Source organism: Gymnoscopelus microlampas, assembly GCF_963454915.1.
Source record: "Gymnoscopelus microlampas genome assembly, chromosome: 13".
Taxonomy (NCBI): domain Eukaryota; kingdom Metazoa; phylum Chordata; class Actinopteri; order Myctophiformes; family Myctophidae; genus Gymnoscopelus; species Gymnoscopelus microlampas.
Genome location: NC_139950.1, coordinates 36,760,803 through 36,779,147, shown reverse-complemented (window position 1 = coordinate 36,779,147; position 18,345 = coordinate 36,760,803). Strand labels below are relative to the sequence as shown.

At 42.1% G+C, this 18,345-nt stretch overlaps 1 protein-coding gene across 25 annotated transcripts in view; it reads left to right on the top strand.

Annotated features, from left to right (window-relative positions):
• Positions 1-18,345, top strand: part of birc6 (baculoviral IAP repeat containing 6) — a 144,985-nt gene that overhangs the window by 97,650 nt on the left and 28,990 nt on the right. For all 25 annotated transcript variants that reach the window (XM_084076278.1, XM_084076272.1, XM_084076277.1 and 22 more), the window contains one exon: positions 13,887-14,109. In XM_084076278.1, the coding sequence (XP_083932404.1) occupies positions 13,887-14,109 (223 nt within the window). The remainder of the gene's footprint in view (positions 1-13,886; positions 14,110-18,345) is intronic.

Sequence of the window (18,345 nt, the reverse complement as noted above, 5' to 3'; positions counted from 1 at the left end):
TAATCCATGTATCCAGCCAATTAACTTTATTTATTTAAACTTTAATTCATTTTAACATATGAGGACCTGTGCTTATCATCATTTTAAATACGTTGTAAAAACGTATTTATTATTTATTATGAGGTTTTTGATCGTTACACATTGACCATTGGTAAGATGTAATTGCTTAAACAATTGCCCCGTCAGTGATGAGGCTCACAACACCTATCTTCATTAGTGCACAGACCCCACACCCTCGCACCCTTCTAGACACCCACACACAGAGGGGACAATCATGATAATGCAAGGGAAATCACAGTGCTAGCCAATTAAGGGCAATTATCAGTGTGCTTATTCTACACTTGCAAGCTTCCACACACCTCAACTAGCCTTATTATAAATGGAGCATCGTCCCTGGAGTCACATTATGAACTACTGAGAAATCATTATAGTTCCCTGATATTTTTTTGGGCTCAGAATAAGAAACGGCAGGTATTTTGTTTGTGTCTGGGGCAGGGGGAGGATATTTAGGTAACACTATTAGCTTCAATCTGATTTTCTTTTTTTTTATTGTGGAATGTTAATGTTAGGAGTGTCATTTTTGTTCACCTTCAGATGTGTCATTTACTGTTTTCGTGTCCCTCTATTCGCAAGGCTGTTTTAGGTTTTTGTGTGCCGGTGCTACTGTAGACTTTGTCACAAAGGAGGAAATGCAAAGTAGCATTTGACTGAACCTTATCATCCAAACTATGTCTACAATACCGTGCTTATAGAAAATGTTTTTATATTTATCCCCACACTTACAATTTTGTTAACAACAAAAGAGGGACATTTTCGCAGACATATGAAGTCGGTCACCTCCTCCTATTCTGGAATCTTTTATTATCGTTTATTTGTCTGTAATAACTTTGCTCAATGTGTAAGACAACAGCAAACAACAGAGTTGTGTGGAGATTTTTGAATGACCAAGCTCGATGACATAGCGAAGGTTACGTTCTGTTGTAGGTTTTTCATTTAATTTTATATCATCTCTATCCTGCTTGTTACCTGTTGCTTACAAGTAATTTAATGTTTACGGTCATTAGTCCATTTCAGCATTTTTAGCATGCCTGGGGGGAAAAAATAGTGCCTCTCTATCCATACTATCACAATCTAGAATTCCTCCATTAAACTTTTTTGTTAAAAGTTAAGTTTCCAGCTGCAATATATTACTTATTTTGGAAAGTATTTTATAGAATCCACAGTCCATTGTACTCTTTCAGGCCATTAGCTCATTCTATCTCGACAGCAGTGTGTTGTCCTTTTCCTCTTGGTACTCACCCTAGTTTTGCCCAGCTCTCCCTTCTGTTGTTATTATGCCCCGCTCTCACACTGGGTCTCCTGTGCCTTTTGCCAACCTCTCCTCCATTGCGCTTTCTCTTTCATTCTTTACTTGTTAACCCCCCCCCCCCCCCCCCCAGTTCCCTCCCCACCTTCCCCCTTGTGATACCTCCAACCTAAATATGCGGATGTGTGTTTGTGGGGGTTGCTCTGAGGCATCCCAGAACACACGAGGACTTCTTTCTTCTTTCTGTCACCGAACGCATCACAGCCCTGCTTCCCCTTGGACCAGCCTGAAGAGAACAACAGTGGAAAACGAGGGACACTTTCAAAGGAATAGAGGAATGGGGGTGTCCAGACAGAGGAAGACTTTAAACTAGGGAAGAGGGCAAAATAAATTAGGTCAGAGAGTTGCACATGTATTATTTCCCCCCTTGAAATTACCGTCATCTTTTAACATGTCTCTGATTTCTAATGCCCTCCTCTTTGATCAAAATGGCCTCACTTAAAATCATTTTTGTGTTTACTTCCTTTTTACTTCAGAGCAAGCCTCTTGTTCTCTTACTGGCACTGTCCGTACTAATTAATGGCATGGGGTCTACACCTTTCAACTCTTGCCCTTCTTAAATCCCACATTTCTTCCATGTGTGGAAGCATAGATGACCCTCTTGTCTTTCTCTCCCAGGAAAATACCAAACGTCAGTCCCGGATCTGTCGGCTTTAATTATGAGAGGTTTTCCTGCTCCACAAGGGGATGGCAGGGTGGTGCTAAATTGGCCGAGGGATAAAATAGGAGCCAGGGAATTGGTAACAGGTTTTGGGGGTTAATTAGAATGGTGCTTTTACAGGAATCTATAATTTTACTGTTTGAATAGCACTGCTATTGCCAGAGTTTGAGGTACTTTTCCATGAAAAGAAATTCAACTTATCATCCAGCCTCAGTCCAAATACCAGTGCAGATGGCGGTAGCGTTATTTACAGGTGAAAATGCATATTGCCATTATGATGTAATGAAATGTCTGAGATGTTTTCGAAGCAGTTGGTATCGTGTCAATATGCCCAGTGTCCTCTACCCTGTCTGATAAGGTTTATTTAAAAGTTTACCCGCCAAGCTAACTAATTGGCTTTTAGCCCGTGTTTACGATTTATATCTCCGTCAGCCTAAAGAATAAATTAAGTCATCATAAATAAATTGATATAGGGATTATTGAATTAAGCAGTCATTACCATACTAATAAACCTAGCCTCATGAATAGTGCTGGAGAAAATAGCCGGAAGAATAATGGGACTTTTGGGAGCAAGAGGTGAATAAGTTTTTCTTTTTCTTTTTTTCTCATGCCGCGTGGCCATCTGAAGGTTTTATTACCTCTCCCAACATGGACAAATTATGCCCCTCTGGCTGCAGACATTACCACAATCAAACCCTGGTTGCATAAGCCGGTAACCTCCCTCGGCTGTCTGTGAATGCTGATGTGTGGTGGAAAAGGGTCTATTCTCCCACCCATTACATGACATGCATGCAAGTCATTACCAAGTTGTTTATGCCATGCCAGCGCTATTTCTTCATGCACACATACTAAGCTATTCACATGTACACTAGTGCACTTGCATTTGTGTGCGTATATAATATATATATGGATTTATTTATCACTCAGACATTCTTGTTGGATAACGAGCACAGTAATTTGTTTATCACATTACCCTTATTTAATCACTGCAACAATGAGAAAATATATTGTTAAATATATTAACATTTCTGTCAACGAGGACCTGCCCCTGCAGGGGACATGGTATACCTGCTGGGATTACCAGAAAGTTTGGGAAGGGAATTGGCTAAGAACATGGCAGGTACTGTTGGTGTGCTTTGCCCTCTATTGGAACACAGACATTCTGTGAACTGTCGAATATCACTTGCTGTTTTCCATTCTGTGTTTTGGTTCCTTACTTCTGCAGTGAGGTAACTCATGGTGACGTTTGGCGCACGGTGGCACTTATAGCTTTTAGCTTCATTGAGCGTTCGCAGTATGTTTTTATTCATCACTAACTTCATGTCTTTCTGTTGATGAAGTGACAATGGAAGCACGTGCTGGATGCACCACAACCTCTACCCTGGACTCCCAACACACTAAAGCATCATCACTATCCACTGATATGATGACACACTGTGACAGTGACGGCCTATTTGGCGAAGCGCTGTTAGCTTGTACATTTGCTATTTTCGAAAACACAAATATCTAAAATGACACTTTGCTTTCCTGATTTTAATGGGTTAATAACCAGAGAAATAGAGTGTTGCTCCAAATGCTTTACTGGTCCAGTTTTAACAGTCGTATAGAATGAAGTCTTAAAATGTCCACCGAATCACTAAATTGGTTTGCCCCACTTATGTGTTAATCAATTTATAAAATGGTGCTGTTGTAGCTTGTGCCTACCTCCACTGTTCTCTGCTGGGCCACAGCGGCAGCAGCAGAAGTGTCAGGGTGGACACTGGACAGCTGTCACTCAAACTGTCAACCCCTGGAGAAGGAAGGGAGGGAAGGACAGGCAGCGATGACCCACACAAGAGAGACCCTTATCCTTCTGTTTCTGTGTATTATGTGCAGGGGGGGGGGAAGTGTTTGTCTCTTCCATAAGCTGTTCATTCCTATCTATCTTATCTCTCTGAATCATCGCTTGGATACCTTTTATACACCAACGGAGGAATCTTAAGAACAGCTATCAGTGAAAACACATAATAATTCAAAGCGTAGCCAAATCTAAAAAGCAAATATTTGAAAATGGAATTGAATGGAAAGCTTTTGTAGAGATAGGTTGAGTAGAATTCATCTGCTTCTTTGTGTGTGTGTGTGTGTGTGTGTGTGTGTGTGTGTGTGTGTGTGTGTGTGTGTGTGTGTGTGTGTGTTGAAGAGTTCCTCCTCCTCCGTCCGTGTCTCAATATCAGACTTCATTGCCTTCCACCGGCTATATATAAAAATATATATTATTTAGCTTTTTACCCTTTTTTTTCCTCCCCAATTTCGTTAATTCCTCCCCACACACATAGTTCTGTGTGTTGTCACTGCTGTTGTATCCTACTGGCTCACCTGCCAGTGAGGAGTCCCCACCTACTCCTCCCGTGCAACACTCCCTGCTGACAGGTGACATCCCAGACCGCAGTAGTACGTGAAGTGACAAATATCACCTTCCTCTCCCGTCAGTTGTGTTCGTATAGACACTCGACATAGCCGTATGCACCGCGGTGGATTCGAACCGGTACACTCTGTGGTAGTGGGCACGTACTTTACCCCTGCGCCACCCAAACGACCCATCTGCTTCTCTTTGTCAAGTACACACAACAGACGTATTTCATTTTCATTCCTTTATCTATATACTACTGTACCTGTTTTTATTTTTCATCCTCAAGAATCTGTGTTGATTAGAACTACCATTTGTATAGCAAGGCATCTAAAAGTAGAGGTGTGTGTGTGTCCGAGGCTAATCTCACAACCGCTGGACCATCAGTGCCACATTTCTTTAGCACACTGCCAGTAAGCCTTAGGAACTTGCCTGACAAATTTTTATTTTATTTTTATTTTGTTTAGTGTATGAGACGGTGAGAGTGATTTCCTTTCACCGAGCAATTTTCACAGCCATGGAATCACAGCACATACTGTAGGCTTCCCTCAGCACTGCAATTCTTTTCTCATCCACTTAACCCACAGTAGATTGTTCTGGCTGGTGTCACAGGCCTCTCTGCCGCGCTCTTAGATGCTCTTTTATGGAATTTAGTCATGCTACTGTATGTCATATTGGGATGTTAGAGATGAACATGGGATTACACTGGATTATGTGAATATTTTAAGTGGCTTGTGCCAAAATAATTAGCGATATTTTGATGGATGTTAGCGAAGTTCATTTATTTTAACACATTGGGTGCCAAAACCGTATATATACGGTTTTGGAAATACAACCATGGAGTGCCAAAACCGTATATATACGTTTTTGGAAAGAAAAATGAAAAAAAAAAAACTTATGACTTCAAAAGCCTGTATCTCTGCTCCTGTGTACTTTTTTTTTTTACAATGTTAATTTGACTATTTTCAACTGACTGCAACTATGGAACGGATTACCGAATGTTTTTAATTTTTCCCCCCCGATTGTACGAGACCTCTATGTGTGTAATGAGGGGATCACCGTGAGGACGGTGATCACTGAAAATATTTTGTGACTACTTGAAAAAGGTTCAAAAATGGTTAAAAATCCAGGCACTCAACGTACATTTTTTTAATAAACCTCTGGCACCCCAAGTGTTAAGAGATTACATTTTCTAAACCTTTGACAGATGGCCAAATAATCCTCAAATCCAGACAATATTCCGGCTATGTTCAGCGCGACACCATCTTACGACAAAGTATAAATCAGTCTTTACAGTGACTCATCAGTATTCCTGTTTTCATAATATGTTTTGGCAACATGAAAACAGGCCAACATTGGCCAACAAGGCTAAAAACTTTTATAGCCTTGATGGCATCAAGGCTATAAAAGTTTGTAGCCTTGCCGTACTGGTTACAGGGACTCCAAAGAAAATAACTGAATGAATGGGAAGTTCCATCTACTCGTACTTGTCAGAAGTGTTTTAGCAGACTATGTTGAAGGTCCATTAAACTTGAACCACCCTACAGGGCAAAGCGGAAGCCTTGTGCATGTGTGCATGTCTGTGTCTGTGAGGGAAATGGAAGGGGGTATGTCATGATACAGTATTACACAACCCGGATAAATGCTGCATACCCATGAAATCAGAATAAGATCTGGAATGAAGAATACTCTCTCAAAGATGTTTTCTGGGTACGATAATAGATTTTCTCTTGGCCGCCACTGTAGCGGTCCCCACGGAAAGATGGTGAAGACTTGAACTGATGATAATGAATTTATTAAAATCCAAAGACCAATGTAAGAACTGCACAGAACAATACAGGAACACAAAAAACAAACCGTTAGTTTCCCATCTATTCTGTGCAATAACAAAACACTGGCTTACATGAAGCTTCATGGCACCTTCAGAACAGTACACAGTGTATGTCCTTATAGCCTGACTTTGACCATTTAATATCCAAATTACTGTAATTACTTTACCTTGCAATGAAGTAAAGCACTTGTCTTCAACATCATTACTTATTCTAATGAACTTGTTTTCCTTTTTTAGCAGCACAGGTTTTTTAACAAAATATAATGCAACATTGTTTATGACCTTTTTAAGTGTAGCAATATAATGACATGAAATAATAAAGTTTCTTAACCATCATCCTTTGCAAAGCACAATTCGATATTTATTTTTCAGAAAGAGTAGCAAATCAAACTCTGGTTTAGTTGGTTCTCATTAGCCTTGGCACCATAATATGCCTTTGTTGCAGAAATACGTTTATTTTCATTCAAAGTCCTTCAATATACCGTATGCTGAACAGGATGTAAACAAATCAAGCAATTTTTTTTTTAGCTATAGTCCTCTGCCAACCAAAAACTCTGTGTTGTATTGTATACAGCAAGCACAGTCCATGGGTACTACCCTTATGCCTCTTCCGGGGGTGCTAAAACTGTAATTGATCACTCAAAAGACAAACACTAAAATGTGCTGGGTTTTTTTGCAGCATGAAAACCCCTAGGTATGTATGTCCCCACCAAACTCCTTTAAAAATAAAAGCATTTGACTCAACACAAAAATAAAAGGATATCGACCTAAAGCAGGAATGTTTCACAATAAGGCCACAATAACAAAGTCTGTTCACGCAGAATATATAATATTTTTGTGCAAAACGTATTTGGATTCTTTACAACCACAATATGCAACTTTTGACACTGAATCCTGAATATATTTGATGGTCCGTTACCCTTCCAGGATGGAATGACAATTCAGAGGATTGTTTATGGAATACTTGGCGGCTGAGGCAGAGAGCATGGAGGCAATAAGGGATGGACATTTTGTCATCACTCTCTCCAAGATGGATTATTTCCATGATTTAATGGGTCCAATCAATTAATCAAGTACCCTTTGCACTAGCTAATATGCTGTAAACGCTGTTGTTGGGCTGTCAAACATAGGCAGGGTTTCCTGCAGGACAAACCGTAGTCTGGTGGGATGCATGTGGGGGGTGCACGCGCTCTCGCACTGGGGCTGCACGATATGGACAAAGTTTCATACCATTTTATTTTATTATAGTGCCAAATCAAAACAAGTTGTCTCAAGACTCTATACAGTATAGAGCAGAGACCTCACATTTTCCCAATCTGAGCAAGCATTTTTGCGACGGAAAACTCCTCAATTCCCATCCCTATTCCTTGGAGCGCCTGGCCAAACTTGGAGGCACTGCTGCCGGTTAATGAATTCGGGCCTCTTTGTTGTGGGCGAGTGTTCTACCTTTACACCACCTGGATGCACTGTTGGAGTAGTTAACTCAATTTTGATTTTGTCTTTTGCAAGAAGTGGTGGCAGGTTCCTATGTTAGAATGGCCTGCCAATGCTGATGAATATAGGACGTAAGACCAGTGTTGAAATATGCGAAAAGTTGCGCAAATAACGCCGCATATTATGCGATGCGCATATTATTATGCGATGCGCATATTATGCAATGCACCCTTTTTGGAAAAACAATGCCCCCCGCATAATTATGCGCGTAATCGCATATTATGCGCATAATCGCGTTTTTCTGGAGGGTCTAATAACTCCTTTCAGTACGTTGTGTGCATAGAGAGAGATCTGCGGCCGACAGAGGTAAATATGCCTGGCTGCAGATGGATGTTAATTGTTTCTGTTCGTCCAAAACACATTTTATCATCACCAGATGTCTAGTCTTGCCTCCTCATAGACACCTCTGTCGTACCCCTTAGATTCATCTAACATGGGAACAGGCACATGATGTTAAGGAGGGCAATGCGGGAATGGCTCTCCAATGCCTATGCTGGCAATTTGTACATTTGTTTTGCAGAAAATGTACTCATATTCCAGTGGAAAAGGCATTCATTACTCTTGCCATATATTCATCCTTTGATTCTTTAGTGTTTTAATCACTGATGCTTTCGAGTCAGGTTAAAATTTAGCAGACCAGATGTTCCATATACAGTGCATACAACATGAATACAGATCGGGAGGAAGGGGTTCTATGTTCCTTCTTGCCTCTAATTTGCACAATAATGGCACTGTCAGCCTGACCGTGGCAATACACTGTACCTGTGTTCTTGGATGATTAACATCCCAATTCTAAACGCATCCCAATTCTTTCCACTCGATTTCGGCGATGCAATTGATTCTGTGCAAGCTGTGGCTACGTGGGTGGACGGGGAAACATTAAAGCCCAACACCTTTTATTTCAAGGACCCTTTAACACCAGCGAGGCTGAGTCATGATCACCACCCTTGCCTTAAGTCTGGAGGCCACTTTAACTATTAATCAGACCGTGCATCCACCACAGCTTTACGCAGTACCCACCTATATACAGCCCAACAGTATGCCATTAACTTGTTGATGATTGCTCAGCTATAGGGCATAGCCGTGGCGGCCATTTTATGGTGCCACGGATAAAAAGCCCTTTAATTTTTCCCCATAGAGATTTCCGAAAATACTTATATAAATTATTTTAAGGAACCAAGCCATCCAGGCTCCTGGTGAATCATAACCATCATGGGTTTTCTATCTATGCCGTATTAGACTGGACCTGCAAAATGTAGACTGGGCAAAAAGTGTAACATAGATGGTTATGTTGTCTGTTTTCGCTTTGTGTCCCAAGTGAGATTTGCAGAGGATATACTCAAAAGAGTAGCATCACCAATTTGGCAGAGGCATCAGCAGCGTGTTTCTTGACCTTTCTTTTGACATTACACATTATTTTCTCTTAGATGAGGAGGAGAATATTTCTCTTATGCCAGACAACCGCTGTCCCGCATTAGCTCATGGTAGAATGAATGTTGTTATACAGTCTAGTGGCCTTCCCTTGTCATCTGTGGCATTCAGCACCGTCCTGTTCTAAAATGTGTTATCTCAAATTTTCTTTGTACGGGGTGGGCTGAAATATCTTTTTAGATCTGCTATCCACACTACTTTCTTTTTCAATAGTCTCCTCCTCCTCCTGTGGCTTTTACGCTGTCTAAGATTCTAAATGAAATGATGGCACAGGGGAGCCGTGGTTGAAGGTGGACAGGGAGGACTGTCTGAGGGATAATGTGGTGGAAGGCAAAGTCTGACATTGAGACGCGGACGGAGGAGGAGGAACTCTTAAACACACACACACACACACACACACACACACACACACACACACACACACACACACACACACACACACCAACATCCGACCACCGCACACATTAGCGGTCAGTGACACACAGCTCACATCAATCATGGCTTTTACAGCAGACCCTCATGGTAATTACATAGATGTATTTGGTAGTGGAAGGATTGGGATTCCGTGCCAGGCACTATCCAAGTAAAGGATTGGAGAGCAGATTGAAGCCCCAAAGAGGTCAATGTTGTTGGGATGCTGGGAAGGGGACGTTCGAGAGCTAGCTGGGAATTTCAATATAAATGTAAAATAGTCCAGGAGTCACAGACAGAAGGGGCTGCACTATCCATTTTGAGGCTAGTGCTCATACGCAGGCACATGGGTGCACTCAAATCCATAGAGACACGCGCGCACACGCTGGACAGCCTTTCTCTGGAAATTATATAGCTTATGGTACATATTCGGTCTGTCAAAGTCTGGCTTGACAGACCCTTACCTGGCAGCACTCTCCCTATTTTTAACCCTTTCTCCCACTGTGCTCCCGCTTGGTGATTTCTCTCCAGTTAATTTTCCGATTTCATGCGCAAAACGTGCAAATAGCCCTGCCTGATGTCACTGCACTTGCTCAAACTCTACTCTGTTTGCTCCGGGAAATTGAAAATGGATGAAACCGTTCCCAAGAAATACACCCTTTCTAAAACTTAATACCATCCATATTCTAACTGCTATCCGCGCGCGCGCGCACACACACACACACACACACACACACACACACACACACACACACACACACACGCAATGTTGACACTTTGTTGACTAATTAAACTTTCACATCCTTGTATTTGTTATTTTAATCTATAGAGTAGTGTTATAATGGGGGGCGGGGGCGTTGACGGTAGACCATTTACTGATACCCCAGAAAATACCCTTTACACACCTCACCCAGAACCAGAACGCTTTTAAGACCATCTGTATTGTTGGACGAGGCTGCGAAATTCATGGCTCAGGACAATTAAAAGTATGGCTGAGGACTATTCAGTCGTTTTCCACATTTTGATTTGAGTATCACCAATACTAGGCCTTTTTCCCCATCCTCCTTGTTTTTTTCTGCCGTTTCCTTCTGTTGGTGTTCTTGACTGTATTGCCATTACTGCTGTTGAACACATGTCCTTGACCACAAACAGTCCAGTAGAGCCTTCTCATTTAACCTTGTTATCCTTACCGTGTGTGGAACCTTTTTAATTCACAACACGAGCCCCATAGAATGCCAGAGTAATAGGGTTTGTGGATCATTGAGAATTGTTGGTTTACTCATGAAACCAGAAGAGTGGGAAATAAGATTTGAAAATGCTTGGATAGTTTAATTGCTGTTTTTTTTATATGTTTTGCAGTACATAAAAGAAAGTGTTTGCCGTTTTTAACATAATCCCTATGTTGTCACAGGGCAGATTGTCCATGTATCTCGTAGACTGGCCACAAATTTGTCCCATCAAGATGAAAAATATACGTGTATATGAAGAGTTGAAGTGAACACACTGGTATTCGAACTATATCTTTTTTTTTATCCCTCATCTTTATCCCATCATCTTTGGGTTTCAGTTTAGGAGAAGCCTCAGTAGAGGGCTCTAAGTTTGATCATGCACAGGAATATCCTCTGCTGCTTTAACTCATCACTGTCTGCATCACAATAGAGCTAGGTGGGTCAACTGTCACCTGGATAGAATCTCAAGCTGCTCTCACACTACATTACATTTCTAACTGTTTGCTTTAACATAAAGATGATCTCTATAATCTTAAACATGCACACACTACAACATTTTAAAATAACTTAACGGGCCCCGGCATACTTTGGAATGATGCACGTCGGGAACAATGCAAATAGCGAATGCATGCCCCGTGCGGTTATTTAATACCCGCTAGACCTCTTGACCCTTTTGTGCCCGTATATATGGAGATCCCTGATGTCATCAGTATATATGGGCATATTGGGTGGATCGGTGGTTCTGGACAACTGGATCTCCATATATGCCTAGATATATACGGGCATATCGGTCGGATCAGCTGTTCTGGACAACCTCCATTAAAGGTAGATCTCTGTAGAAGTACTCCCGGTATCAAAGGTGCTGTAGGTGATATCTTTTGGTTAAAAAGTTAAAGCTCTATATTCTGTTAGTAATTGTAGCTTTAGAGTGTTTGTTCAGTAACAGGGGCCTCCCTGTCTCTCCAGCTCTTTAATAAACAGACAATACACTTTCAGGTGTGTTGCCAATTTCATCAAATTCAGGAGAGGGTACCGTTTATCAGCTTAGTGTTTCAGTTCCAGTTTTGCCTGCTTTATTTCATTTATTTTTTTATCACCTCCAATTCCAATATTGTATCCTGTATGAGTTCTCTACTGGTTGAACAAAATTGGTATTCGTCTGAATATGTATTTTCTTTTTTACTAAAGAGCTGGGGAGACCCCTGGTACTGAACAAACACTAGTATATAGCAATGATTACTGAATATAGAGCCATCTAACATTTACTTTAACAACAGGAAAAAAATCACTTGCACTACCTTTTTGAAGGTGTAAACACGCACAGGTTACAACAGGTCTGAATGGGCTAAGATTATTGTGTCAGTCACCATGTCAAAAGTGCTCTTCGCTCCTTGCAGACTTCTCTCTCGGTCACGCACCACTCCCACCGTCCCACTCGGACAGTAGTGATGTAATCATCCAAATACCTATCAAACATTTTATAATTATTGGGGTGACCCACGATCGCACCGAGTTTTGGTACTCGGCCCTAGCTTAAATCCCAACACCTCTAGATACAAATAAATATGGTTCAAGTCTCTCCTACATAGCTACCACTAGTTCACCTTCTGCTCTGTTTCTCATTTGTATTCTCTCTGTGCTCCTGGACAAACACCTAATTCTCACTTACCTTGCTCACTTTTTTACACACACACACACACACACACACACACACACACACACACACACACACACACACACACACACAGACACACACACACTTTGTCCATAGCTTAGCCTGGCTGAATTTTCCAATCTATCATGCTGCCTGGCTCGTCCTACTCTCTCGAAAATGACACCCCCAACATTTTTTATTCGATTCGGCCTTGTATTTGGAGAAATTGGGACTTGCTGCCAAAGCCCTCCAAGGCTTTACTTTAGATTTGCTTCCCTCTGTGTGCCTTCCTGACTACCTCATCCCAGCTTCATTTTTCTAGGCAGCAAACCACAGGACACTCCTGACTTGTGTCGGCGGTGGGGGGGGCTAGTAGGGCGTGCGTGAAGTGTGGCGAAACATGGCCACCCACTCCGCTTTGTTTGTGAGGAGTCTAAATTGAGTTCGCAGAGTCGCTTTGACCGCCTCAGGGGCTGCTCCTTATACTAGCGTGTCGTTTGTCATTTAGTCCATTCCTGGAAATCTAATAATGTTTAATATCCCCTTTCACCAGCTTGGTAGTGCTGACTACTATCCATCTCTAGTCTCCACAACGTATCCTCTCTTTATCTCTCCTCGCTGAGTGCAATCTCACTGCAATCTGGAGTTACCCTTCTCACTGCTCCCCTGATCACTTAGCACAGATGTTTTGTTGCCTCCTCCGATCTCAACCTCCCACCCCCACCCTCCAAGAAAGTTTCAAAAGTTTTAGACGCGCACAGGGTCGCATGAGGCCACACAGTGAGTGCTCCGCTAATGTTCTTTCATGTTCTCAGATATTGAATTAAGTCAAGGCTGGACTCGTTGCAGGCTTTCAGCTGGGTTGCAGTTTTCTGAGACAATCAAATTCAGATTTTAAATTAAAACAGTTTGGGCCTAAACCTATTGTAAGTTATTTTTGTTCTGGATGTTTAGTACAGCTTAAAATCCGCCATCCATAAGTCATTCCTTCCATTTTGTTTCTGTCCCCGCATTCTATAGTTATTCCCTGCTCCCGCAGACTATACTTGGCATTCGTGTGCTCACACCTACACCCAAACACGCACACAATATGATTATCTAGGCTCAAAAGATTCGTGATTTATTTACTCTATTCGTTTATATTTACTTAGGTCTTTTGTTGCACTATAAAGCGTTTTGTGGTCATTCTGTCTATTAAGGGTATTTTATAATGCGTTCAGTTGTCATCCTTTGAGTCCTGTCAGCAACTCGGATATATCAGCATTTTATTTTTGTATTGGTAGATTTCCAGATGGATGCAGTTAAGATCTATTTGGACAAGGACAGAGGCCCCGCCCCTTCTTGTATTTTCCTCTTGCTCCTCCCCAGGTTGACCTTTTCTCTCTCTTCTCTTTCTCTCTCTCTCCCCCTCCTCTCTCTGTAGTGCTGGACATGGCGCGCCACGTACCCCTGTATCGAGCACTGCTGGAGTTGTTGCGGGCCATCTCTACCTGCACGGCCCTGGTGCCTTTACTCCTGCCCCTGTCCGGGGATCAGGAGGAAGATGAGGAAGAGGAGGATGAGGAGCGCTCTGAGGGACAGACTTCTGTCGGCATGCTGCTGGCCAAGATGAAGACCTGTGTGGACACGTACACCAACCGCCTCAGGTACTGTGCATGAAATAGAGCAGATTTAGGTTCGGTTTGGTTGGAGTCGCCTAGCTTTGAAAGGAAGGGGCGGCGGGGGGGGGGGGGGTATAGGGTAATGGGGAACAATGAAAAAAAAACTGTCTGCATCTGATGCTGAAATATAGTTTAGTTCTAAGTCCAATACCCTGCCTCTGTGTGATAAACAGCTTGTTTTTTTCCAGACCAAGTGACAAAATGTTTTGCACCTGAATAAAGATTTGTCGGAAAGAAATACATGCATGTACAGATTGATGGACCAGTGGATGAGAATATGAGTGTGAGTTGCATTGGAGGGATGGGCCTTGTTCCTCCATCTGTATCATTCTAGTGTTCCCCCATGTAGTCCATCCTGGGTCAAGCCCCATCTCGCCATACTTAGGCCGTCCTTCCCTCTGCAAGCGTTGATTGATGTAATATAATAAGACCTCAGCGGACCTTTTTAGGGTGTCACAGAGCTCGGGCTGAGACCGTTCATCATTAGTCATACCCAAAAGAGTGGAGGAAACTTGGTGTCCTCCTGAGCATCCCCGCAGCATCAGTATTAACTTAACCCCTCTCTTCCTATCCATCACTCTACCCCCAGGCCCCCAGAGCTATCGTTGTGTGCTTGGGGAGCCACGGCAGACCTGAGGCACTTATGTGGAGTGTAGGAGTGGATACTCCAAACCTTGGGTCTCTGTTCTGCGCGGGCTGCTGAGCTGCACTTACATCTTTCTGTCTCTCTCACCTCCTATACACACATACACCAGAAACCATCAATACTGCATAAGCTCCCATCCTGAGGAGTCAATATTTAAAACAAGAGATGTGATCTAAACACGGCCTGACGTAGAGACATGACTCCTGCTGCCAGAGTTCTTGTTCACTTCCTGGCAACATACTGTACATACAGTGCATACATTTACTTACATTACTTCCCATACCTCCCAGTGTTAAGGAGCTTAGAATGACTTTTCTGCCCCAAGATATTAAGTAGGTATTTTTAGCCCCGCTGGCAGCGGTCGTTCCATACTGTACCTTCATTACTTTGGTCCCAAACTACTGGATGGATTGCCTTGTCATTTAATGTGTACCTTCATGCTACCCGGAGGATGAACCCTACTGACCAAAGTCAGCCCCTGTGTGTCTGTCTGGACAAGAACAGGGAATTAGAACCAATCTAGTTTCTGGGAGGGGTGAAGAAAGAAGGAGTGGGGCAGAAGACATTCACTGACATCCTCAACTGGAGCAAAGTATTCTAGGATGAGGAGGAGCTTGGCTGACATACAGCATCTTAAAGGGTCAGGCAGAATGCCACCTCATCACTGACCCACCAGCCTCCTCTCAATGTGCCCACAGAATCCATTTGGAACGCCTTCACCTAGCATTTTAAAACATTATTAGTTGAAAGCAATGAACTCAGAATGGGTGGTGGAGTATAAATAAAAGTTATTTTTTCTGTAAGGCTTAATAAAAGTTGGTTAAATAATTCATGTCCAAAGGTGCTAGTGTGGGCCCTTGGTTCTGTCGATCAGAACGTTGGAGGTAGATTTCGCTTTCTTCTCATCATCACGCCTTGAAGGCTTTGCCCTCTCCTGCACCCCCCCCCCATAACACACCATGAAAAATGCAAGCATATGTGTGTTCAAGCCTGTGTACATAGGGGAATGTGCTATGGTTATTTCGAAAGCATGTTGGTCAATAAGGAATGGTTCATGATCCAAACCATTCAGGCATCATAGGCACCATGAGAGGTTTAATGTCGCATTGTGATGCATTGTAATCTTGCAGATCGTCTATTTCCAAAACAATTTCACTGTTTGTGTTTTGAGAATTTTCAAAACCATTTAAAAATATGGCTTAACACATTGAGTGCCAGGGGTTTTTCAAAACAGGGTACCTCCAGTGCCTGGATTTTTAACCATTTTTGAACCTTTTTCAAGTAGTCACAAAACATTTTCAGTGATCACCGTCCTCACGGTGATACCCTCATTACACACATAGAGGTCTCGTACAATCCGGGGAAAAAGATTAAAAACATTCGGTAATCCGTTCCATAGTTGCAGCCAGTTGAAAATAGTCGAAAATACATCGTAAAAACAAAAAGTACACAGGAGCCGAGATACAGGCTTTTGAAGTCATAAGTTAACTAGGAAGTGGATTGGAGTCTAAATCTTCGTAAAATCATATCGCCTGGTGCTGTGAAGGAAAAAAATTGAAAAATATATATATACAGTGGGTGACCATTGACTTTGTCGCTTTTCATAAGAGAATCACTTCACTCATTTGCCTCACCCGCTTTGCAGTAAATTTAAGTTCCAAATACTACCACAAGGTGCCGCTTTGGAGTCACTTTTTTTGTGACAGAGAGACAGACAGACAGACATACATACAGACAGACAGACAGACAGACAGACAGACAGATAGATGTCTTATATTAATAATAATAATAATAATAATAATAACTAGCAATAATTACGTGTGCTTAGAGCGTTTAAATTGGGTTTTCTGTTCAGCGTCGGGCAGTCAGGAACGCATCTCTGTCATTTTAGAAATGTTCAGACACACATTGGTTTCTGTCTGTCTGTCTGTCTGTCTGTCTGTCTGTCTGTCTGTCTGTCTGTCTGTCTGTCTGTCTGTCTGTCTCAAAAGTCCGTGGAGAGAGAGAGAGAGAGAGACAGACAGACAGACAGACGTCTTATATGTTTTTTTTTCTCGCATCAATTTCTGTATAGTATCATTCCACCTCTTTCCTCTGTAAATCAAATAGTCTAGTTAGTGTAGCGGTTAAAACTGTTGTCGCGTGATTTTACGACCCGTGTTCGAATCCCACGCTATAAGCATGCTGATCTGCTATTTTTACTTTTACTTCTACTCCACTACATCTCAGAGGAAAATATTGTACTTTTACTCCACTACCATTATTTGAACGCTTTAGTTACTAGTTACTTTGCAGATATAAATCATTACATTATAAAACATACATTATTTGCCCTATTTCACATAGTCTATTTGAAAATGGCCGATCTACAAGCTCACAACGCATTGCGACGCATTGTGAGCTTGTAGATCAGCTATTTTCAAATATTTCAGTACTTTAAGTATATTTGCCAATACTTTTGTACTTTTACTTTGATTGAACTCAAGTAACATTTTGAGTTCATCCATGACCGTAACAGACGACCGTCATGTGATCCATGGCCAACAGCGAGGCGTTTGTTTTCATTCTTATAAAACCGCGTGGCTCATTTATATGCACGTGAAAGTAACTAAGCGGAAAGTAACTAAGTACATTTACTCCATGTCCACTTGTTGCTGACGGTGCGTGGTAGTGTAGGAGCAGCGCTGTAAAAGCCCCAAGCGTCATCGGTGCAGGAAAGATGCGTATTTGGTTGTACACACGGAGACGCAAGGGTGGCGTTTTCAGTCGGAATTCAAATCATGATGCAACACTTTGTGAGCTTTTATGGGACACTGTTGTACAACAAAGTAGAATTCATTTGTGAAGAAAGAAAAACCCATTAACAGTTGAAAATAGCCTACACCCTACACCATTTCTGCCCATCCCTCTAACTTCATGTAGGCGCATTAAAAATATCAAAATTGGCCGCTCTGAATTTGTATCTGAACAAATACTTTGATCAGAGATAGGCCTACAGAGGTACTGTAGGGGGGAGGGGGAACCTGATAGCAGAGTTCCTCACTTGGCTTATTTGGAATAGGCTGCATACATTAACATAACCGGTTTGGCAAGAGACTGGGCCAGTGTTGTAGGCTAGTGCTAATTTTGGAAGTGGGGGAGCGCGGTTCTTGAGCGGATTGGAGTTTTTTTTGTTACTTTATTTCGGTTTTAGGGTTAAGCTCTGATCCACCCGTCCCCCCCTCCCACGAAAGCCCCCCGACCCCCCGCACGCAACCACTCCGCCGCGCTGCGCCAGGCCGCGCTGCGCTAAAACGCACTGTCTGTGCCTGTGGTGGCCAACTGAAAGCTATAATAACATAGTAGTATGACAAGGGTGCCATTATATTCAATGATATTCAATTGTTTTGTGGAAAACACATGGCTCATCATGCTTAATTAAAGAGAGACTCACTTGCCTTTTCTAAGTGCTTTTCATTGTTTGGACAGAAGAAATTGTAAACATTTAGCCAATATTCGATCATCATTAAATTACAGACAGTGAACTGGTAAACTGGTGACAGCATGTCATGGATAGCACATTAATTCTTAAACAA